This window comes from Miscanthus floridulus, chromosome 8 (assembly GCF_019320115.1).
Source record: "Miscanthus floridulus cultivar M001 chromosome 8, ASM1932011v1, whole genome shotgun sequence".
Taxonomy (NCBI): Eukaryota; Viridiplantae; Streptophyta; class Magnoliopsida; order Poales; family Poaceae; genus Miscanthus; species Miscanthus floridulus.
Window position 1 is genome coordinate 144,522,995 of NC_089587.1, and position 24,482 is coordinate 144,547,476.

General features: G+C 44.0%; 1 protein-coding gene across 1 annotated transcript; it reads left to right on the forward strand.

Annotated features, from left to right (window-relative positions):
* Window positions 1–2,046: 2,046 nt before the first annotated feature.
* On the forward strand, window positions 2,047–23,636 carry LOC136477324 (importin beta-like SAD2). The gene is made up of 22 exons (XM_066475452.1): window positions 2,047–2,362; window positions 10,330–10,465; window positions 10,548–10,635; window positions 11,092–11,244; window positions 12,719–12,881; window positions 12,987–13,171; window positions 13,258–13,431; window positions 14,756–14,901; window positions 15,034–15,157; window positions 15,693–15,873; window positions 16,612–16,771; window positions 16,845–16,886; window positions 17,771–17,889; window positions 17,987–18,185; window positions 18,692–18,823; window positions 19,745–19,848; window positions 19,939–20,118; window positions 22,012–22,151; window positions 22,236–22,375; window positions 22,668–22,825; window positions 22,998–23,121; window positions 23,214–23,636. Exons 1-22 carry the CDS (start codon window positions 2,273–2,275, stop codon window positions 23,363–23,365), a joined length of 3,090 nt encoding a protein of 1,029 aa, XP_066331549.1. The 5' UTR covers window positions 2,047–2,272; the 3' UTR covers window positions 23,366–23,636.
* The last annotated feature ends 846 nt before the right edge of the window (window positions 23,637–24,482 follow it).

Consider the following 24,482-nt stretch of genomic DNA (forward strand, 5'->3'; position numbering starts at 1 on the left):
TTTAAAAGATAGTACAAACTTAGATGCTTAAGGCATCAACATAGCGTGGTGGAAATAGGTTGTAAGATCTTCTAAGATCAACCTTATACCGTATGGATGTTCGTCTTAACAAGAAAGAAAAATCTAAAGACTATCTTTAGGCTTAAGGCTAGGTTCAAGCAATAAACAAAAAACCAAGGAAGAGATGTCCATGTTCATGTCATGGAATGCTTTACTACCTCAACGTTGGCTACACATATCTAGGGAAGATTTAAAAAAAAAAATAGAGTATGACCCATCTTAAAGCTTAGTCTTTCCATCTTAGTCTCAATATAACGGAAGAAGGCTCTATCTCATGTCAGGTCTACCATAAGATCTATATAGCCCTTATACGCTCCAGATGCCCTTAAACATATACACCACAATAAGCACACGTGGACTTACACTAAAATTATTTTGATGACGCAAAATCTTGTATGTCATATAAGATATATTTTTGTGAATTAGCAGTAGTAATCCTTGTTTATCTCAATGAAATATTTGCCTTGGCTAGCTAAGACTACGAATATACAACAACTGAGAATAGATACCCATGGTATGAAACATCATACTAACTACTAAGTCATCCAGTCAATATTATGATTGTATACACAAAACATAATGCAATAGATGTTTCAATGATATATGGTATTTAGTGTTAAGATAGTAACAATGAAAGGGGCTCATGCACCAAAGATAACCATAAAATAAAAATAAATTAGATGTATCTTCTATATTTATCTATGTGCATCCTTCTTTGGTTATCGTATATTGTCAGCGCCCTATGCAAGACATGCTCAAAAACTAATTGTGCATTTAGCATCTTGTGCTCTCACAAATCTATATTCTGTCTTCTATCTCTAGTACGCCAAACTAGCTTCAACCATCAATGCGAAATGTTCATGTATACTCGCTTGTCAGACAAAGGGTGGCGTAGCTCTAAACACCATTTAAAAACACATAGTACAAGTGTAGATGCTTATGGCATCAACATGTGGTGGAGAGGGGGTCATAGCCTTATAAGGCCAACCATACATGATATAGAGGTTGGTCCTAAGCAAGAAAAGGCTAAAGACCATTTTAGTCTTAAAAGGCTAGGTCTCGATCAATAAACAAATCAAACCACTTAAGAGATATCGTCGTTGTTGTTATGGGAAGCCTTGCTACCCTATCGCTGGGCTGCACACGGCTATGGAAAGTTTTTTTATTGAGATTGATCTTAAAGCTTTGACTTTACCATCTTAAATACAACGGGATGACATTAGCGTTTATAGGCCCCCACCTTAAGGTCCATATAGTAGTTCTTATAGGCTTTGGATGCCCTTACATTGGCACACCACGCGTGCACACACACTTACATTAACTCTACTTTGAATGTCACAATTTTTTGTATGTTAAAAATATATATTTTTAGAAATCGGCAATATTAAGTAATCATTATTTATCTCAATGTTTGGCTTCCCAAGTTAAGAATAGATATCCTTGTTGCAAAATTATATGCTAAGTCATCGTGTGGATATTATCATTTTATACACTAAGCATAATGTACCAGATGGTTTTATTATTGGGTTCAGAAATACAAATTGAAGGCATCTTTGGATTGCGAGATTTGTTCTCATTTTCTGCGTTTTTTTCAATAAAAATGAACTGATTTTTATGAAATTTTTACATAATTCCCGTGAAATTCCAGGGCCCTAGGAAAGTTTGTTCTAGATCATCATCATCGTCATCAACGTCATATACAAACACTAAACACCGGACCAACCATTGTACTGCTCGCTCCAAAACGAGAGAAATGATAGAGGCGACGCTGTAACCAGCTGTCTGCGGCTCTGCGCTCGCCCCTGCAGGTGGCCCCACCTGGCAGCTGCAGCCGCCAGCACGGCCGGTCAGTCAGGCACAGAGGATCCCCTGACTGCTGGGCCCGATCTGTCAGCGTAACATCCCATGGTCACCAACCCACCCCCTCGCGCCGCACCCTGACCAAACCCTAGGGTTAAATACGTTTTGATCCCCTGCCCCTCTCTCCCGCACGCCCCCTTCCCGAAGACCTCGCGACGCCAAAAAGGAGAGACCGACACCCCCACGCCCGCGCGGCCCACTCAGTGCTCTCCACCCCCGTCCCCTCGCGGCGGCGGCGGAGCCCGAGCCTGAGTCCTGCTCCCCGAGCTAGGTTGCCCCCCTTGGTCTCCGCCTCCGCCCTCCAGTCTCTTTGCGGCACAACCCGCAGCCGCAGCCGCTGGCGCTGGTGGACATGGATCTGCCAAGCCTCGCCGTCGTGCTGCGCGACGCCCTCAGCCACGTTCCTGAGGAGCGCAAGGCTGCAGAGGAGAGCCTCAACCAGGTGAGCGCCTCGCCGCCTCCCATAGTCTCGTCACCCGATGGTGGACCTCGGCTCCTCCTCTGTATCCAATCCCCTTTGAGGGCGTCTTGGCACTGTTTGATCGCGAGTCGTTAACTGGGTGTTTGGTTCCGAATACGCGGTGATCCGCTTGCGAATCTGGGGCCTCGATGCGCGCGAATCTGGGAGCTCGATACTTAGAGCGCTCGGTTTTTTTCTAGGGGGCCTTTGGAGTCCGCGTCATTGCGCTCTGATTATTCTGATGTACAGGGTTCGTGTGTGTGTTTTCGTCGTGTCGTGCTCGGTACTTGTGTAAGTTTCACTGTTGCAACTGCGGTAATTTGGTACTGCCTGTACTGTCGCAGCGGGTTTGAGTTGTTAGGTTCATTAAGTTGTCATGGGTCTCCTACAGTAATACCAGTTACTCCGTGTGAGCGATGCCAAAAAGTTGGTGGCTCGATTAACTGTTCGAGCAGACATGTTAGCGGGTCAACATATTCAAATGTGCTACATAGTCGATCACAATCGTATCAAGGTGTCATTTTGGCAATCCGTACTAATGTTTTACTGTTTTCGTGATTACAAATTCTGTTTGGCAGCTGCGAAGGATTAAAGCTGGGGTTAGGGTGCTAACTTTTGGTGGTTGTTCCAATTTTCCATTTAATAGTACATTTACCACAAGTCATATTCTTTTTTTTGGGCAGCTGATTGGATTGGCTTAAAAGCTTCCAGTCATAATACTTGTGTAACATATTTTGGTCAAGATGGTGCACTGAGTGTTGTGTGCTCAGTCCTTGATTTTTTTTATGAGCATTTTAAGTAAAGTTGATGCCTTTTCTACAGTGCCATGATCAGTTCATGGTAATTTAGAAATATGAATGGCTTTTGAATGGTAATTTAGAAGGATGAACACAATCTTCTCAGAGTTAATTTTCTGTGTGTGATCAAATGTTTTGATTTGGCATTAAAAAGTGAAGGCCACCCCTATTACTCCAATTCAGCTTCTTTAACCCTTACGTGCCACCTCCATCATAATGGAGTTGTTAGTAGGTGACACACAAAGAATCAAGGATTCAGTTTTTTGTCCCATCTGTGTACTGCCGTCAACTCACATTATGACAGCAGTGCACAAGGCAATAAACAAGATGAGGTGATGGTTTAGGAGGGACCATAACTTTTCTAGTGGCAATTTGAGAATTTCACTAACATTCGGTGGCACACAATTATCACGGTTACCATATGCTGTGAATTAGTTTTAGCTTGTTTGGGCCTCTGTACATGACAACTTCTGGACACCCTTGTTTGACAACATATCCCTGGCTGTTTGAAGTACAATTTGTAATCCTATACAACAACAAGAGGCCATGATGTTGACATGATTTCATTTCAATATTGACTGAGCTTGTGTTAGATAGCAATAGCAGTGGGCAACTGGGGAGGCTGTGTGGATGCTGGCCATGTAGTGTGTCAGTAGTTAGCCTAGTGTTCTTGTTTTTCATGTTACCTGCTATAGATATTTACTATTCACTGTAATGTGTTTCCTTGGCAACCAAGTTGATCATGGTGCCTTGGCAACCAAGTAGGAATCATAGCATCTGCTTTATGCAGTTAGAATATGCTAAGGAGTAGGTACACCACTTGCCTATATATGCAGTGGTTAGCATCTTTGTATCTCTAAGTCATTTTTGCAATACAATCCAAGCGGCCTGTTGGCCAAGCTGCCCTCTGGCAGCCAACAATTGGTATCTAGAGCCGGTTGAGAGATAGGGAATAGCATGGCCACCTCCGCAGAGAGAGCAGCAGCAGCAGCCGCCGCCGCCGAGCACCGGGCGCAGCGTCTGGCCGCGGCAGAGGCCGCAGCCGCGCAGGCGCAGCAGGCCGCGGAGGCCGCAGCAGCAGCAGCTCGGAACGCAGCCGCCACGGCCGCGGCTCTGCGTCGAGAGTTGGTGGAGGAGGATCCGCAGCGTGATCGCCGCCCGTTTCCGCGGAGGAGTCCGGAGCGCGAGCGCAGGCAGACGCGGTCGCCCGATCGGGATCAGGATCGCCGCCGCGGACGGGCCAGGGGCCGCTCGCCGGTGATCCAGACCGTGTACAAGGACTCTGGCGCAAGTTCCACCTGGCCGATGCTCAACAAGACAAATTACCATGAGTGGGCCTCGATCATGAAGCTGAAGCTCCAGGCGCGGCAACTCTGGGATGCGATCGAGTACCAGGACCTGCCATACCATGAGGACAGGCGCACGGTGGAGGCGATCATCGCCGCTGTGCCACAGGAGATGCAGATGCCGCTGTCCGAGAAGGGATCGGCCAAGGAGGCCTGGGACTCCATCGCCGCCGCGCGGATCGGAGTCGATCGAGTGCGCCGCGCCACGCTCCAGCGACTCCGCAGCGACTGGGAGAAGCTCGCCTTTCGTCCAGGAGAGCAGATCGAGGACTTCACCCTTCGCTTGATGGCCCTGAAGCAGCAGCTTCTTCTCCACGGCGACAACGACATCGATGAAGAGCGCGCGGTGGAGAGACTCCTGCGCGCCGTGCCGCCAAAGTACGCTCAGCTCCGGATCGCCATCGAGACGCTTCTGGACTTCCAGGACCTCACCATCGAGGAGGTGTCTGGACGCTTGAAGACGGTAGACGACATGGAAGCGTTGGACGCGGAACCGGCCGCCATCGGTGGACTGCTGCTGACAAGGGAGCAGTGGCGTGCCAAGGAGAAGGAGGAGGCTGCCGATTCCGCGTCGGGCAAGGAACCACGACGTCGTCCACGCGGCGGCAAGAAGCAGCGCGGGAAGGGAAATCGCGGTGGCGACGATCGCGGGGTAAACGACGACACCTGCCTCAACTGTGGTGATCGCGGCCACTGGGCGCGCGACTGCCGCCAGCCGCGCCGTGGTGGTGGTGACCGCGGTGGCGGCGGTGGCAACCAACGCGGAGGAGGCAACCGTGTTGGAGGTGATCGAGGTGGAGGGCGTGGTGGAGGGCGTGGCGGTGCTGCTCACGTCGCAGAAGCAGAGGACGATGATGGTGCTCTGTTTTTCGCCCATGGCTTCCTCAAGCTTGACGAGAAGGACGAAGCCGTCTGCTCCAAGGCCACGGTCTCCCTCGACATCAACGAGCCGCGCGCGCGTGTCTTCCTCAACACCAGCGCCAACGAGGAGGCGCTCGACGGATGGTACCTCGACAGCGGGGCCACGCATCACATGACCGGCCGCCGGGAGCTCTTCGCCGAGCTCGACACCACGGCGCGCGGCACGGTGCGTTTCGGCGACTCGTCTCGAGTGGAAATCAAGGGGACCGGCTCCATCGTCTTCGAGGCCAAAAACGGAGATCAGCGCGTCCTCCACGGCGTCTTCTACATCCCAGCGCTCCGGAACTCGATCATGAGTTTGGGGCAGCTCGACGAAGGAGGCTCCAGGGTGGAGATTGATCATGGAGTGCTCCGCATCTGGGACCGGCGTAGTCGTCTTCTCGCCAAGGTACATCGCGGGCCCAGTCGGCTGTACGTCCTGCACTTGGAGGCCGCGCGGCCGGTATGTCTTGCCGCTACGAAAGAGGACGAGTCATGGAGGTGGCATGAGCGCTACGGGCATCTCAGCTTCGAGGCGCTGCACCAGCTCGGCAAGAAGGAGATGGTGAGGGGGATGCCGGTGATCAAGCATGCGGAGCAAGTCTGCGACACCTGCGTCACTACCAAGCTCCGCCGCAAGCCATTTCCGCAGCAGGCGCAGTACCGCGCGCAGGCGCCCTTGGACCTCGTCCACGGCGACCTATGTGGGCCGGTGACGCCGGCGACGCCAGGAGGGCGCCGCTACTTCTTGCTGATGGTGGACGACGCCACCCGCTTCATGTGGGCGGTGCTTCTGCCGACCAAGGATGCTGCTGCGGATGCCGTGAAGCGGGTGAAGGCCGAAGCAGAGAAGGAGACCGGCCGTGAGCTCAAGGTACTGCGGACCGACAATGGAGGAGAGTTCACCGTCGGCGAGCTGGCGCAGTACTTCGCCGCCGAAGGAGTCAAGCGGCACTACTCTGCACCACACTCACCGCAGCAAAACGGTGTTGTGGAACGGCGCAATCAGACGGTCGTGGCGACCGCGCGCGCGCTTCTGAAGCAGAGGTCCATGCCGGCCAAATTCTGGGGGGAGGCGGTAATGACGGCGGTGCATCTGCTCAACCGCGCGCCGACAAGAAGCTTGCAAGGCAAGACCCCCCATGAAGCCTGGCACGGACGAGCACCGGCGGTGAGCTACCTGCGTACATTCGGCTGCGTCGCCTACACAAGGGAGCTCGGGCACCTGCGCAAGCTCGACGACCGCGGCAAGGCTGGGGTCTTCATCGGCTACGCCGAGGGCGCCAAGGCCTATCGGGTCCTCGATCCGGCGACGGGACGCGTGAAGGTGAGCCGCGACGTGGTGTTTGATGAAGGGCGCGGCTGGGATTGGTCCAATTCGGCCGCCGGGACGTCTGCTTCCGCCTCTAGTGACTTCGACATCGAGTTCTGGGGAGTCGACACAGACGGAGCTCCGCCGCACACGCCGTCACCAGCTCCAGGGGAGCATGATCCACAAGCTTCCTCTGCTTCACCGGCTTCCTCTGCTTCACCAGCAGCAGAAACCGAGCAGGCGGACCCAGTTGAGTTCGCGTCACCGCTCGAGGACGACGACAATCGCCTTGATGCCTCCTACGGTGGCGAGCAGCTGCGGTACCGTACCATGCCCAACATCATCGGGGACGCACCCACACCGCTGCCGGCTTCACGTCTCTTCGCCGAGCTTCATCTCACGCACGCCGGCGAGCCGGCCAACTTCACGGAGGCTGAAGGCGATCCTGCCTGGCAGGCCGCCATGGAGCAGGAGATCAAGGCAGTTGAGCAGAACTGCACTTGGGAACTTGTGGAGCTTCCTCCCGGTCATCGGCCCATCACTCTGAAGTGGGTCTACAAGCTCAAGAAGGACGAGCGGGGCGTGGTGACCCAGTACAAGGCGCGTTTGGTGGCGCGGGGCTTCGTCCAGCAGGAAGGGATCGACTTCGACGACGCGTTTGCTCCCGTGGCGCGCATGGAATCCGTCCGAGTTCTCCTCGCGCTGGCAGCCCAAGAAGGATGGCGCGTCCACCACATGGACGTCAAATCTGCTTTCCTCAACGGCGACCTCAAGGAGGAGGTGTATGTGAAGCAGCCGTCTGGCTTCACAGTCGCCGGGAAGGAGAAGATGGTGTACCGTCTGCGCAAGGCTCTGTATGGCCTACGGCAGGCTCCTCGAGCTTGGAACGCCAAGCTGGATGCCACCCTCAAGGAGATGGGTTTCCAGCAAAGCGACCATGAAGCTGCGATGTACAGGCGGGGAACAGGGGAGGAGCTGCTGCTGATCGGTGTCTATGTTGATGATTTGATCATCACCGGTGCCAGCACTCAAGCCATAGAAGGTTTCAAGGCTCAGATGAAGAAGGTCTTCGACATGAGCGACCTCGGCCTTCTGTCTTTCTACCTGGGAGTCGAAGTACATCAAGATTCAGCTGGGATCACTCTGAGGCAGACCCATTATGCCAAGAGGATCCTTGAGCTAGGAGGCATGGATGCCTGCAACCCTGCCCATACACCAATGGAGGAGCGGCTGAGGTTGAGCAGGCAGAGCACGGCTGAAGAAGTTGATCCTACCCAATACAGAAGATTGGTGGGCAGCCTGCGATACTTGGTCCACACAAGACCTGACTTAGCCTTCTCAGTTGGCTTTGTCAGTCGATTCATGGAGAGACCAACAGCAGAGCACCAAGCTGCCATCAAGCGCATCCTGAGATATGTGGCTGGTACTCTGGAATTCGGACTTCACTACACTAAAGCTCCAGGGAGAGCAAGGTTTGTTGGATACTGCGACAGTGACTTGGCTGGGGACATTGATACCAGCAAAAGCACTAGCGGCACTCTGTTCTTCCTGGGAAGCAATCTTGTATGCTGGCAGTCTGTGAAGCAGAAGGTGGTAGCTCTATCTAGTTGTGAAGCTGAGTACATTGCCACTACCACAGCTGCAAAACAAGCTATTTGGCTATCCAGGTTGCTAGCAGATCTCCTTGGAAGGAATGTGGAAGTGGTCGAACTGAAGGTTGACAGTAAGTCTGCACTTGCTCTAGCCAAGAATCCAGTCTTTCATGAGCGCAGTAAACACATCAGAATCAAGTACCATTTCATTAGAAACTGCTTGGAAGATGGAAGTATCAAGGCTGATCACATATCCACCACTAATCAGCTGGCTGACATTCTAACCAAGTCTCTTGGAAGATCAAAATTTGAAGAGATGAGGGGAAGAATTGGGCTCAAGCATATCACTTCCAAGGACCACAAGGCTAAAGGGGAGAATTGTCAGTAGTTAGCCTAGTGTTCTTGTTTTTCATGTTACCTGCTATAGATATTTACTATTCACTGTAATGTGTTTCCTTGGCAACCAAGTTGATCATGGTGCCTTGGCAACCAAGTAGGAATCATAGCATCTACTTTATGCAGTTAGAATATGCTAAGGAGTAGGTACACCACTTGCCTATATATGCAGTGGTTAGCATCTTTGTATCTCTAAGTCATTTTTGCAATACAATCCAAGCGGCCTATTGGCCAAGCTGCCCTCTGGCAGCCAACATAGTGAGCTCTGAGCTGTAGCGAGGTATCAAGGGAAAGCTTTCCTCTTGATCTTCTGTCTGTTGATATGAGCAACGGTGCCTACTGATCTAGTACCCTTTCTGTGGTTTTCACTTCAAATAGCGCCTGCATTCAATCATTGATCAATATGGAGGATGTAGATTTCCTAATTGCACAAACAAATATCGATTTGGTGGGTAGAACACCACTTGACGTGTCATGATAATGCCCTCATGTCCACTGTGATGGCCCGTCTAGCCTCAAAGCTGACTTGTAGCGGAGTTATAACTCATTGGTGGAATGCTAGGTGTTGGCTGTGTCATGAACTCATGATACTTGAATCATTTCAGGGTAAATGGTACTTTTTGAGGAGGGACAGTTTCCATTCCTGAAGGTGAAACTTGAAGATTAGACTACATAGGAAATGATATCAATGGTATCCTTATATTGTTGAATCAGAGCCAAATAGATAGACACAGAGGTCCAAGGATAACGAAACAAAATACAAAACTGTTGTAATACCTAAACCAAAGCTGCTGCATTATGAACTGATATGCCTGGTTAGTGGCCCCTGCCCCTGTGCAAGACCTCCCATTTGTCATGTTACATATCTCCATTTCATAATCCCTTGTGATTTCATTGCCTCTCTTGTTCCAAAACTGACATGGATGCTGGAACTGTTAGCTTAAATTTATTGTGGAGGGGTACAACACTAATGAGTTAAAAGTAGGACAGCCAGTGGTACAAATCTGAGTATAATGAGAGAGGATTAAAGTTTTTTTTTTTGGTCTGTGAGTTCATTTGAAGATGGAAATGCGATCTACTGTGTTTTTCCATGGACTATTGCATTAGGATACCAATAAACGATCAAATGCCCTTTTTTGTGTGTGAGTTCATGCCAGAGAGAACTCTCTTCTCAATTTGCCTTTTTTTTCACCTTTACTGCATCATGTGTGAAGGGCGGGCCTGGTGCAAGCGGTAGAGTCTTACCGCCTGTGACCGGAATGTCCCGGGTTCGAGTCGTGGTCTCCTCGCATTGCACAGGCGAGGGTAAGGCTTGCCACTAACACCCTTCCTCAGACCCCGCACAGAGCGGGAGCTCTCTGCACTGGGTACGCCCTTTTTTTTTTACTGCATCATGTGTCATTCATTTTAGTGAAAAATGGGTATAAAATTGATATGAGCAATGTATGTTGTATTCTAGGGGTATTTCAGTATGTGTTCCTTGTTTATTGTGGATAGTACGTCACAGTCACAATGAGTGCTTCAATCTCTAGTTCTTGCTATTACTTGCTGTTTTTTCTTGTCTTTTGAGCACGTAACTAAGTTGATATTTCTCCAATTTCTGCAGTTCCAGTACACACCACAGCATTTGGTGAGATTGTTACAGATCATTGTTGATGGAAGTTGTGATATGGCTGTACGACAGGTTGCAAGCATTCATTTCAAGAATTTTATTGCGAAGAACTGGTCTCCTAATGATCCAGGTATGCAAAGGTTATTAGTATACCATTGAATTTGCTTATGCCCTGCTAACTCGAATTAATTTGTTTTTTTTTGTTTCTGTAGATGAGTCCCCGAAAGTTTTAGAAAGTGACAAGGCCATGGTTCGTGAAAACATACTTGGTTTTATTGTTCAAGTGCCCCCTTTGTTAAGGTAAATATAAATACTTATTTGTACCCTAAATTTCCCCCTAATTAACTGGTGGAATGGCTACAAAATGTGTAGTGCCAACTTGGTTCATAATTAGCACAGCAACTTTTTATTTCATTTCCTCCCTTACATGATAATGATTGTGCTTAATGAGATATGGAGAATTGCTGTTTTGAGTATTCTTTGTTTGTCTATTTGATTGCAAGTGAAGCAGCAGGTACAAAAATCTTGACATATCATTTGGTTCATACCTGTTCGGTCCATTCTCTTTAGGCTTTATGGGTTAATTATTTAGTAAAAATATCAATTCAAATGTTTTTAGACACTAATATTGTAATACCATCCTTAACATCTCTCTTTTGATGAAGTTGAGAGTCTGCCATCTCGTGGTGGAAATGTTATGATTCTGTGTTGTCATTTATGAAAGCATCCCTTTAACATTTTTCTGGTTATTTGTAGAGCCCAGCTTGGCGAAAGTATCAAAACAATAATTCATTCTGATTATCCTGAACAGTGGCCAAGTCTCCTTCATTGGGTTTCACACAACTTAGACTTACAGAATCAAATTTTTGGTGCTTTATATGTCCTAAGGGTTCTTACCAGAAAATATGAGTAAGTATCTGTATGGCTTTCTATTTCTGCTCTGTTTTTGTTTGTTTTCTAGACTTCATTCTTATTTTGCCCATTGTTATGTTACTCGTTGATGCATTTTGTTTTGTCTCCAGTCTCATCAGAATGTTTACTAAACCATCAATTTGACCTGCCTTGCATTATCTGCCTTCTTGTATGGTTATTCTGTTTAAACTTCAAACTTGTACTGCACATTTCCTAACTTCCAAGAGGCCAAGACTCAAAATGGGTTTCTTTATTGCAAGTTACCATACTGGTCCTCCTTGAGGTCTTGATACCATAGAAAGTAATAACATGATAAGAGATTCATATCTGAGCACATGAATTTGAGTCTCTATGTTCTAGAGTTATAATCATGTTTGATAGCTCAAGAATAGCAATAAGCTGTAGTAGAGTACTCCTGTTTTATTTGTATATGTATGCGTATTTTTCCACATAAACCCATAAAAAACAAATCTGCACTTGATGAGCGTTGCGCATATTCATTGTTGATTTTTGCGTCTATAGGTTCCATGTTCAGGTCTGGGAATGCGTGCATCCTGTGGAATTTTACCATTGTGGGTATATTTTGTGGGTCAAACCCTTTAGATATCAACTGTTCAAACCAGAAACCTTTAGTTTTGACCTGGTTTTGCCCTGTTCAAGGCAACCAAGTTTCTACAGTGATTCTGTGGCCTTACCACTTGATGAGACCATGGTTCAAAGTTGAGATTTGGTTGCAGACCTGTAATGTAGTTATATCACTCTTTACCAATGTTTCAAAAAGTGCTAGGTACTAGTCGCCATGCACTCAGACTCTGAGGCCTGACTAGTGTCTAGGAACTCCCTAGACATTGCCTAGGAATTTCTGGGGGGTTATACTTCTTTCCAGTTGGGGAGACTTACTCCCTCCGTTCCAAATTATAAGACGTTTTAGCTTTTCTAGATACATTTCTTTTACTATGTATCTAGACATAGTGTATATCTAAGTGCATATCAAAAGCAATGTATCTAGAAAAGCCAAAATGTCTTATAATTTGGAACGAAGGGAGTAACTATTTCAAATAGAGGAAGTTTATCGTATTAAATCTGAGATTTTGTCATTGTTATGCAACCATGAGTTCCAAGATCAGAGTTAATCTTACTATTGTCCAATTTGTCCTACTTTCATACATAGATCAAGCCAGAAAGGCAGAAACCACTCTAGGCGGGAAAATGGCTTATACAAAATGCCTAGGTGCTAGGTGAGGTGTTGCTACTCCAGTCAGTGCCTAGGCATCTTAGCACTGCCCTTCGAAACAGAGCCCTTTACCTTTCTGTAAGAGTAATAGAGTAACAGCAAGCAACTGGTGACCCAAATCCAGGCTTGCTACTAGTGTTCTGTGTTGTCTTGCCATCCAGGATGAAATCACCACTTCTTTTATTTGTATGCTATATTGGTTGTAACATTCTCTCTTGTCTCCTTTTTATTTTGAAGGTTCAAGTCTGAGGATGAGAGGATACCATTATATCGCATTGTAGAGGAGACATTTCCTCGTCTACTAAGCATTTTTAGCAAATTGGTTCAGATTGTCAATCCGCCAATTGAAGTTGCTGATTTAATCAAGTTGATATGTAAAATATTTTGGTCTTCAATTTATGTATGTTCTGTACTCTATAATCAAACTTATTATTATGGTTATTGTTTTGCATAATTTTTCCAGACATCTCTAATTGTTTTCCTCATTTGTTCTTTGCTTCTCCAGTTGGAGATTCCGAAGCAACTATTTGATCCAAATGTCTTCAATGCATGGATGGTTCTGTTTATAAACTTGTTGGAAAGGCCAGTTCCTGTGGAAGGCCAACCGATAGATCCTGAGATTAGGAAATCTTGGGCCTGGTGGAAAGTTAAGAAATGGACTATCCATATCCTGAACCGTCTCTACACCAGGTCAGTCTTGGATTGGCATGTAACAAACTTTATCTTGGGTAATCAGTAGTCACTCTGTGTGTTGACCTTTTATTAATTGTGTACAGATTTGGTGATCTGAAGCTTCAGAAGCCAGAGAGTAAAGCTTTTGCTCAAATGTTTCAGAAGACTTATGCAGGGAAAATATTGGCATGTCACATGCAGCTGCTGAATGCAATTCGTAGTGGTGACTACTTGCCGGATAGGGTCGTCAATCTTGTTCTTCAGTATCTGACTAACAGGTGTGTCTTGATAGTAATGATAAGACATTTTGTGCTTGTAAAGTGGTCTTTTGTGATGCTAGCATCTCACATCATCTGCATCATCCTTTATTTTCTTTGTCTTGTATCAAACTAAATTTTGCGTTGGATTTGCGGTCATACAAGAAGGGATCGAGTTCGGAACGATGATATACGTGATAGATTAGGGGTAGCACCAATTGAAGAAAAGCTTGTCCAGCACCGGTTGAGATGGTTTGGACATGTCCAACGGAGACCTCTAGAGGCACCAGTGCGTAGTGGAATCCTAAGCCAGATGTGAAGAGTGGCAGAGGAAGACCGAAGTTGACTTGGGTAGAGGCAATAAAAGGAAACTTGAAAGGATGGAATATACCCAAAGACTTAGCCTTAGATAGGAGTGCTTGGAAAACAGTTATTCACGTGCCTGAACCTTGATTGCTTCTGCTGGGTTTCAACTCTAGCCTACCCCAACTTGTTTGGGACTTAAAGGCTTTGTTGTTGTTGTTAGCAAATGATTTCAGCCAATCTCAAATATTGTGTGGCATAGGTGCTGCGACAGACTTTCTTTGTGTTGCTTCTGGACCTTGTTATCCAGGCGCCAATGTCGCCAAGGACGTATCCAGGTGCCACTGTGGCCAAGGATGAAAGGTGCTGGTGGCACAATGAGCGAAAATGAAGGAGGAAAAGTGCTTTGTTATTGCTTGAACTCATAGAATGGTGTCAGCCCATATTAGGTTGGCTTGCCAAACATAGTCATCTGGTTATCTGAGTAGCAAATGCTAACAACTACATAATTATAAAATCTTATAAAGCCCTACAACTACCAGAGCCATAAGCACATAAGTTGACTAGGTTTGAGCTGTTTTGGTATTGGCTACACCTGCTGTGCCTTTGTGTGCAATATGCATGGCTGCTGGTTGATCCTGGCTCTTCTGGTAGTAAATCCCAGGAACATATGTTCCATTACTGTATTTATTTAGTTTGTATTTTTTTTGTCCTTACTGAAGTAGGGCACATCATGATAATAGTTGACTTGGATGGCGTTTGGACATAACATGTAGCTTTTGACTAGAGAATGTTTTGTTTCGCCCAACTAATCGTGCATGGTCTTGTCTTCAAAGCTTACTGTATGGGATACTATCCAAATCCAAAAGCTATAAAAGACTTGGTGAATATTTTGAAAAATTCTGGTGCACACTTAAAATATGCTAATCAACAATTTGTTTTTTTTTGCCAAACTCAAGTTATGATATCCCTTGTTTACGAGTCATCCAACTTGGCTATTGTAGAAATGCTTATCAGTATTTTTTTTGTTTGCATCTTGCAGTGTTACAAAGAACAGTATGTATCAGATGATGCAGCCTCAGATTGATATACTTCTTTTTGAGATAATTTTTCCTCTTATGTGCTTCAATGACAATGACCAAAAGTTATGGGATGAAGATCCTCATGAATATGTTCGCAAGGGCTATGGTGAATTTACTGATTTCTGTATATCTATCTCAATTAGAATGTGTTATTACTGATAAGAATCATGTGGTCCTTGTTTTTGTCTCAGTTCAGCAGTGTAACCAGATTACCCATTGGTGTATTTCATATTTACAGATATTATCGAAGATTTGTACAGTCCCCGAACAGCTGCAATGGACTTCGTGAGTGAATTGGTTAGAAAGCGAGGGAAAAACAATCTCCAAAAGTTCATCCATTTCATTGTGGATATATTTAGGAGGTATGGCCTATGAACTTGTAACCATTAACTTCCATGGACTTCCTAGTCAATGTTGAAAATAGTAGGCTATAGCGGTGTTGTAGCGCTGCTATAGCGGTTGGAGCCCCTCTGTACGCCTTTTTTTTTCTGTGAAATTGCTGCTACCGGATGGCTGCTACAGAGCTATATCACCCAATAGCTGTGCTAAATCGCCTTGTGGGCTATTTATTTAGAGGCGCTAAACCGTCTAGTGGGCTCTTTATTTAAAGGCCCTAAACAGATTCCTGTTAAGTTAAGAATGTAAGCAACTAGCATTTGATTGTCTGGTTGGCGTTTGCTTATGTATTGGGCTGCTGACCAGTACTTTTATTCTACCTACTTTATCTCGTGTTATGTGAATAATAATAGCTGTTCTTGCCTGTAAATTGCATTTATTTCCCAAAACGCTAAATGGCTTAGCGGCCGCTATATCTGCCGTAGCGGGTTGAGCAAGCCACGCTAAATTTCATAGCCCACTATTTCCAACATTGTTTCTAATTGATGATATACTTAACAGGTATGATGAGGCATCTGCTGATCTTAAGCCATATCGCCAAAAAGATGGCGCTCTTCTCGCTATTGGGACACTCTGCGATAAACTGAAGCAAACCGATCCATATAAATCGGAGCTTGAGAGAATGCTGGTCCAGCATGTCTTTCCTGAATTCAACAGTCGTGTTGGACACTTGCGAGCAAAGGTGGAATGCTCTAGAAATTTGTTTTGCCTACTTATTTTTTACTGCTTATGTACTTACTGTGAATAAGTATTGTTAATGCTTTATTCATGTTCTTTGACGATTTTTGTAAAATATAATAGCTCTTCAATGGTCAATAATGATATAGAAGATTAAGTTAGATTACCATGAAGTACACTAAATCTACAATTTTCCATACTGATTACTCCATTTCAAAATGCAGTTTGATTTGGTACTATACTTTCACATTTGATTTATCTTATAATATAGCATGCTGCTCGTGACAATAAAATCATTTTTTTTAAAAAAAACTGGTTACCTCTTCCAAATGTGAGTCCCATGGTACCAATAATTGTATAACAAAAAAATGCTAGTTAGTTGTTGGATAAAAAATTCTGAAGTTTGAATTGTGAAATATATGCATACCATAAAAATGATTGTAGGGAGTACCAAATATTAAACACCCATATTTCATTGACACAAACTTACCATTATTCCCTTTTTCAGTGGACGTATTAGTTGTAAGTGTCGTTATTCAATAAAACTATTGATCAAATGAACAGAATTGCCCGGTGTACATTAATGAAATGAAAGCATTTGATGTATTTTTATATCAGTAGTAGGTGCTAGGTTGGTGTTTCCTTCCTGGGACCTTCAAATATGATCTAGGTCTTGTCGTTATTAATTTCTATCTCATTAATTCTATTTTACAGTAATGATGTGATATATTGAATCTTATAGGCAGCATGGGTTGCTGGGCAGTATGCCCATATCAACTTTTCAGACCCGAACAATTTTCGTCTGGCTATGCATTGTATAGTTTCGGGAATGCGCGATCCAGATCTTCCTGTGAGGGTTGATTCAGTCTTTGCACTTCGTTCTTTTGTTGAAGCCTGCAAAGGTAATTATCTGGTATCTCTAGTTCTAAATTGTGGACACCAGTTCAGATAATGATTATAATTTTATCTCTGCAGATTTAAATGAGATTCGACCTATACTTCCTCAGCTCCTTGACGGTATGAAAATTGTTACCTTGGTCTAGTAAATTGATGATAAATTAATCTTCTGGATTAACATATCTGTTTAGTCTAGTACAACAACAACAACAACAACAACAAAGCATTTAAGTCCCAAACAAGTTGGGGTAGGCTAGAGTTGAAACCCAGTAGAAGCAATCAAGGTTCAGGCACGTGAATAGCTGTTTTCCAAGCACTCCTATCTAAGGCTAAGTCTTTGGGTATATTCCATCCTTTCAAGTCTCCTTTTATTGCCTCTACCCAAGTCAACTTCGGTCTTCATCTGCCTCTCTTCACGTTACTATCCTGGCTTAGGATTCCACTATGCACCGGTGCCTCTGGAGGTCTTCGTTGGACATGTCCAAACCATCTCAACCGGTGTTGGACAAGCTTTTCTTCAATTGGTGCTACCCCTAATCTATCATGTATATCATCGTTCCGAATGCGATCCCTTCTTGTATGACCGTAAATCCAACGCAACATACGCATTTCCGCGACACTTATCTGTTGAACATGTCGTCTTTTCGTAGGCCAACATTCTGCATCATACAACATAGCAGGTCTAATCGCCATCCTATAAAACTTACCTTTTAGCTTCTGTGGTACCCTTTTGTCACATAGGACACCAGATGCTTGGCGCCACTTTATCCAACCCTGCTTTGATTCTATGGCTAACATCTTCATCAATATCCCCGTCTCTCTGTAGCATTGATCCTAAATATCGAAAGGTATCCTTCCTAGGCATTACTTGACCTTCCAAACTAATATCTTCCTCCTCCCGAGTAGTAGTGCCGAAGTCACATCTCATATACTCAGTTTTAGTTCTGTTTAGTCTAGTAATTTGATTATAAATTAATCTTCTGGCTATCATGTCTGTTAAACAGAATTTTTTAAGCTGATGAATGAAGTTGAGAATGAGGATCTTGTGTTCACCTTAGAAACCATTGTTGACAAATTTGGTGAAGAGATGGCACCTTATGCGCTAGGTTTGTGCCAGAATTTGGTATGTTCTTTCCAAGGTCCTTTTCCATAAATGTTATACTATAAATTCTTCTGTAAATGTTTTCTATCTTATAAAACATGCTGCTTTAAAATGATAGGCTGCTGCCTTCTGGAGATGTATGGCTAGTTCAGAAACTGATGATGAAGCTGATGATTCTGGTGCTTTGGCAGCTGTTGGCTGCTTACGAGCAATCAGCACAATCCTTGAGTCCATTAGCAGCCTCCCACATCTTTTTATGCAAATAGAACCTACATTGTTACCTATAATGCGCAGGATGTTGACATCTGATGGCCAAGGTATTAAACTGTTCAAGGATATTTTTTAAAAAATATTATTACTTTTTGGCCATCCTTATCCTAGCAAACACCAAACATGTGTGCGAAATGTTTGCAGGTCAGACTTTCTGATACAAATAGAATTATCTTTTGGTTTGATGCAAAAGATGTTATTGCATTTTAATACCTACAATGTTATTTCTGCTTAAACAATGTTATTGCAAATAGTTGAGTGGCTGATTTTTTTTTTAATGTTATGTGGTATGTCTCGCTACACAATAGTTGAGCACACAAGTAGCTATGTTTTAGGATGTGATTGAAACTTGTACAGATGTTTCAGAATTTCTTTGAGCTTTTAGAAGGTTCACTAAGTTTCAAGTTCCTACTATGGTTATGCAGAAATAATTGGAGGTAGACAGGATAACGAACAGTTTCATAAAGTTATGTGATATAGAACTGCCATTTTGCTCTAGTGATTATGTATTGCTATTTTGTTCATGCACTTAATCTCTCCAATTCTCTCACAGATGTTTATGAAGAAGTTCTTGAAATTGTTTCCTATATGACATTTTTCTCGCCTACAATTTCACTGGACATGTGGAGCTTGTGGCCACTGATGATGGAAGCGCTTAATGACTGGGCTATAGATTTTTTTGAGAGTACGTCTAACTTTATGATGTGGCACTATGTATTTTGTTTTATTGTCCCACTAAAAGGTTTTTGTCATAATAATTTGTATGCGCATGCTGCATGCTGCATGCTTTTGCATCATTGTTGTGTCAACTATAGTTGTGTACTTGTGTGCCATTCCTTATACTTTGTCATATTTTGAGAAATATTCCAGGCTTTCCATATGCTTAGCACATCGATACAGCGGTACAGTTCATTTGGTCCATTTGTATTGAACCAGATGGGCTGCTATCCTATTAGTGTAGGACTGGTATAGACTAGTCTTCTCCTTGATGTTTTTTAAACACTCCCAGATGTATATTAAATGGTTATTGGGTAGTTGCACGCTTTGTCTTTTGGGCATTTTTGTAATGTTATACATGAACATCATGATATAGTTTTAGTTACATGGAATACGGCTTGCATTTGCTCATTCATGAGTTACTGCTGTTAGCAGATGAAAGTAGTAAAGTCTATCCTATTAAGATTTGCACAGAACATAGGTTCTCTTGGTGTCACTAAGCTAATCTTCAACACTGTAGCTACAAGCTATTGTCTAAAACTAAGTCTTCTGTGGCCTGGCACTATGTTGTGCTCTTTTTACTTTTTTTTTGTGTTCATTCAGTTTTGGTTTTCATCCCATGTACATTTTAATTTGGTTTGGTGTGTTGTATTGTATGTTTGGTATTTTTTTAAAATTTATTTCTTGAAAAGATTTTTTTAAATAAGCATGAGGTCTGATTATCTGATGAACAAAGTGACTAATTCTATGTGAACATGTTTCCCATTGTGAGAAGTAGTCTACTTTCTGCATTTGTTGTCCGTGAGTGCAGACTTAAAATAGAAGTACTCTTCATGTTAGTCGACTTTTCACGGTTTGACGTTAGCTATTTTTGGTTACCTTACTACAGATATTCTTGTTCCATTGGACAACTACATTTCCCGGGGAACTGATCACTTTCTTGCATGCAAAGATCCAGATTACCAGCAAAGCCTGTGGAATGCACTACAATCTGTAAGTTTTTCTTAGAGTGATCCATTAACTTTTGATGTTCTGGACAATACTAGTGCTACTACTTTTGCTGAGAAGCACCAATGCTTGTAGATTATGATGGACGAAAACATGGAAGATTCTGATATTGAACCTGCTCCCAAGCTCATTGAAGTGGTTTTTCAAAATTGCAAAGGCACCGTGGATCAGTGGGTTGAGCACTACCTCAGGATTACAATTGAGCGGTTACGTCGAGCAAAGAAACCATACTTGAAATGCCTCCTTGTACAAGTGGTAAGATGCTACATGAACACTCCTATTTTATTTTACTATTTTATTTCCTATCTCATCACCGATCGGTTTAATTGAGCACAAAAACCATGTGGAATGTCTTCATGTTTGAGTTGTAAGATGCAACATCAGCATGCCATATGTGTTTTTTCTGAAGAAGTACTAATCTTTTGGAGAGTTTTTGCTAGTTTTATCCACTGTTGGTCCTCATTGAGTACTGTGGCTAGTAAGGGGATGGGATTTATCTAGTGAAATTCAATATTAACTCATACAGAAGGATATTTACATATAGCCTACTAGCTGTTTACTGGACACACTGAACTACTGAACACCAATTGATACTGGATTATCCTCCCCCTCCCCCCCCTCCTCCCCTGTGAACGTGCAAGATAGCTGTAAGATTCGTGCACCCACACATCTTTGGCTGCAGCCTTGAAAAAGCTGCCTGTGCCAGGCAACTAGATCTGACCGCAGGCACTGATTTGGACGCCTGGGATTGCTGCCTGGGCCAGGCAGCTTTCCCAGTGCGTAAACCAAACAGGCTCTACTACCTGAGTTCCACAAACTGATAAGAGAAGGATGACATGGAAAGGCTAGAGAGAATCCTTATTCCAGGCTAAGGAGCCGTTAGCCTGACCTACTGAAACATGGCAAACCATACTTATCTTGTGAACACACAAGAAACTAGCAAGTATTGGATAGATTCATGCTGCTGGATGGGGGGTACCCCTAGTTTTGCCAAGCTGTCTGCATCTAAAAAAAATGCTTGGATGGCATACTGAATGAAATATCAATTCTTATTAATAGTATTCCATTATCTAACAACGCCATGGTAGGAAAAAGGAACTTGACCACAGGCTTTTTGCTTTATCTTAATAGAGGGCAGTACCGAACCCTTTAGGGCTTGTTTGGATTGTGGATGGGATTAACCAAACATGGCCATAGGGATACTCACGACTTGCGAGCATGAGGGCTTGAGGCTGGGTATGGAATGCTTTACCAACTTCACTGTAGATAGAGGGCAAATAATGTGGGAGGCTGCTATGCTACTGTCTTCTTACATCTCATGGTTTCCAAATTTTTCTGATCAAGTTTAATTATTAGTAGATTCACCTACTGCTGGATTCAACTTGTGGAATCTAGTCATGTATGAGTATTACCTATCTGTACCCTGATGTTGGCATGTATAGTGCAGGAACAAATAGGGTTAATTGAATACTTTAAGCGATACTGAATATAGTGGTACTGTTTTCCCATAGTATTTCCCAAGGATTTAAAATTTGGTACGGAAAAGGTCTATGCTTGTACTTAGGTATTTGATTTCTGTCCTTATTTGTTTAGTTACGTTGGATGTCTAATGTTTAACTATAGATAAATGTGGCGCATAAGCTATTATGTTGCACAGCTAACTTGGTGTCTGAGTGGTAAGATCCTTGACCTATGAAGGATTGTGGTGTTCTTGGATCTGGTTCTCGCACACCGCATTTGATTTTTGAAATATCTTGGCCTTTCCATTTTACTTTTATGATAACTGAAAAGAATTAAAAAAGGTTGAAGCGAGGCAGGATTGAACCCAGAACACCACGAGCTTGCGCTCACATCTCATTATTGTCAATGTGACTTGATATGGTTTGGTACTGGATAATTACACTCCAAAGATGTTTCAGCAAAAATATCATTGAGGTCAGATATATGGGTTTGCTCCTGTTTCATCACTTGATGGAAACCACTTTCCCTTTTTGTGGCTGCCTGGATGGATCAGGGTCTTGCTCAGTGGCAAAAACGGAGACTGAATGGGGGCTAAAACTAGCAATACAAGGACAAAATCACTGTGTACTGATTCATGTTTATCTCTGCTATGTTGCTTGTGCCTAAGAACTCCTGTGGTACTTGCAGATCGCTAATGTGCTCTACTACAATCCTGCGCTGACCCTTGAAACTTTAAATAAGCTTGGGGTTGCAGCTGACATTTTTAACCATTGGTTTGCTATGCTACAACAAGTTAAAAAGAGTGGAGCACGGGTTAATTTCAAGAGGTACAATTGTTTGTTTTGCATGGTTATGTTTCTTCATGTTTACCAATGATGAACCAGGATTGTTGTATATTGCTTTGTTTGCAGAGAGCATGATAAGAAAGTTTGCTGCTTGGGCCTGACCTCTCTTATTGCGCTTCCAGCTGATAAGATTCCAGCAGAAGCTTTAGATCGGATCTTCAAAGCAACACTTGAGCTGCTTGTTGCTTACAAGGACCAAGTTGCAGGTGCAGTGTGTGTGTGTGTGTGTGTGTGTGTGTGTGTGTACTGCACTTAATTTTTTAAACTTTTCAGCTGAGCCCCCTGCCCCAATCCACCCACCCATGCACATTACACATTATTAGATTATGTCGATGAACTTGCGCTTGCGTATTATATGTTGTTTCCAGTTTGATTAGATTATGCTTATTGTTATTTGTCAATGGACGTGTTTCTCCGCATTGTGTCTCTGTGATCTTTACCTTCAGTATCTAATTTTTTAGTTGTGCTTGTGTTTTTTTTCCCCTGGTGAATACACAGAAGCTAAGAAGCAAAATGAAGAGGGTGCTGATGATATGGATGGTTTTGATGCTGATGAAGAAGACGATGACGAAGTTGACTCCGATAAGGAGATGGGTCTTGATGATGAAGAAGGGGATGAAGTAAGCAGTCTTCAGCTGCAGAAATTAGCTGCAGAGGTCTGTTTTTCAATCCTAGCCTAGCCTGAGCTATTATAGTAACACAATGCCACTTATTTGCTATTCGATAACATTAGTTACTTCTGAAAAAAGATATAATTCTTTCTTGAGGCTGCATTTTTTCTGACCCTTGTGCTCGATAATTTGATCGTTCATTTTTATAATGATCCAGGCTAGAGGCTTCCAACCAGCCGATGAGGATGATGACTCAGATGATGACTTCAGCGATGATGAGGAGCTACACTCACCAATAGATGAGGTGGACCCTTTCATTTTCTTTGTAGAAACTGTCCAAGGTAAACTGTGTTCTTTGCTAATAGATGTTTGTTCTCACTTGAAAAAAAAATCTGGCTGAGTTCCTCATGAGTTGGCTGGCTGTTGGTCACAGGTTTGCAGGCATCTGATCCTGCCAGGTTCCAGAACCTTATGCAGACCTTGGATTTCAGTTACCAAGCGCTTGCTAGTGGCATAGCACAACATGCCAAGGAAAGAAAAACTGAAATTGAGAGGGAGAAATCTGAGAAGGCAAATGCACAGTGACTTCATAAATGATTTCTGGTTGCCTTTGATTGTTTTGCCATTTTGCCGGTATAGCATTGGTGGTGGTTGGTCAATCTCCTGTGATTTGCAGGTCGCTGGTAAAAGAGTTTTGCAGCCTTAGCCAACCTTTAAGGGTAGGACAATTTTAGGCTCGCAAAATTCTATCCTTGTGAGTAAGCATCTTGGATAATCTGTCACCTCGGCCATGTTCCTCGTGGCCTGTTGTTGCTGCCTTGGTTGTGCAAGAAAGTTTCTATCGAGGATTGTTGCTCGTCTTGCTGTTAGGGCCATCAGATTTTTTGGGGGGCTTGTAAGAGCATTTGTTGGAGAATCCCACCTCAGGTGGTGGGGTTGCATTCTCCGAGTTGTCAAAGTTTAGTACTGGTTCGGCGTAGATTGTATATGGTTTTGGTCGTCTAGACATGACGTTGTGGCTTCATGGACGGGCTGCGGTAAATGTTTTTTTTTTTGGTCAACAGGACATTGTAATTGGGTTTTGTTCTTTGTTTGGTAAGAGCAAGAAAGGTCGGCACTGTTCTGCAGAGTTACCTTATTCGCTATCGTTGTCCATTTGTGTTGTGACATTATAATGTTGTATTGCTCCCATCTTGCACATTGCACAAGTGCATGGACGTTCATTGACAAGTCTGATGAGGCCTTGATACATGCAACCAAATACTTCATAAAGACAGAGGTAACCATCCGGAAGCTGGGATATGTTTGGTGCTACAAAACTTCACTTTGCATGCTGCTGTATCATGAGCGACCCATTCTCTGAACCGTGTTCGGTTGTTCAGGAATGCACCAGGAATTGTTCCAGCTGCTCAAATCTTTTATAAATTTGACAAGCAATCCAGGTTGGAATCATTCCAGGGAAGGATTTGCCCCTTAGGGCGTGTTCGGTTAGCAGGATTTCAACCAGGAATCAATCCAGCTCAGCTCATCAAAGAGAAGGAAGCCGGCCAGGAATCATTCCATGCCACCATTCCATGGGAACCGAACGTGCCCTTACGGAGCGGTGCTTTCTTTCAGATGCTATGTGTCAAGAAACGAAAGGAGGGAAATATGAACAAAGTGGTGCTTTCTTTCAAATGCACATGTGCCGAGAAACAAGGAA

What these genes read in the sequence shown, in the direction of transcription:
- LOC136477324 (XM_066475452.1), top strand. Translation starts at nt 2,273, where the DNA reads ATGGATCTGCCAAGCCTCGCCGTCGTGCTGCGCGACGCCCTCAGCCAC. An exon ending in TATTTTGGTCTTCAATTTAT is followed by an intron (nt 12,882 to 12,986) that starts GTATGTTCTGTA and finishes TTGCTTCTCCAG; the next exon opens with TTGGAGATTCCGAAGCAACT. An exon ending in ACTTCCTCAGCTCCTTGACG is followed by an intron (nt 16,887 to 17,770) that starts GTATGAAAATTG and finishes TCTGTTAAACAG; the next exon opens with AATTTTTTAAGCTGATGAAT.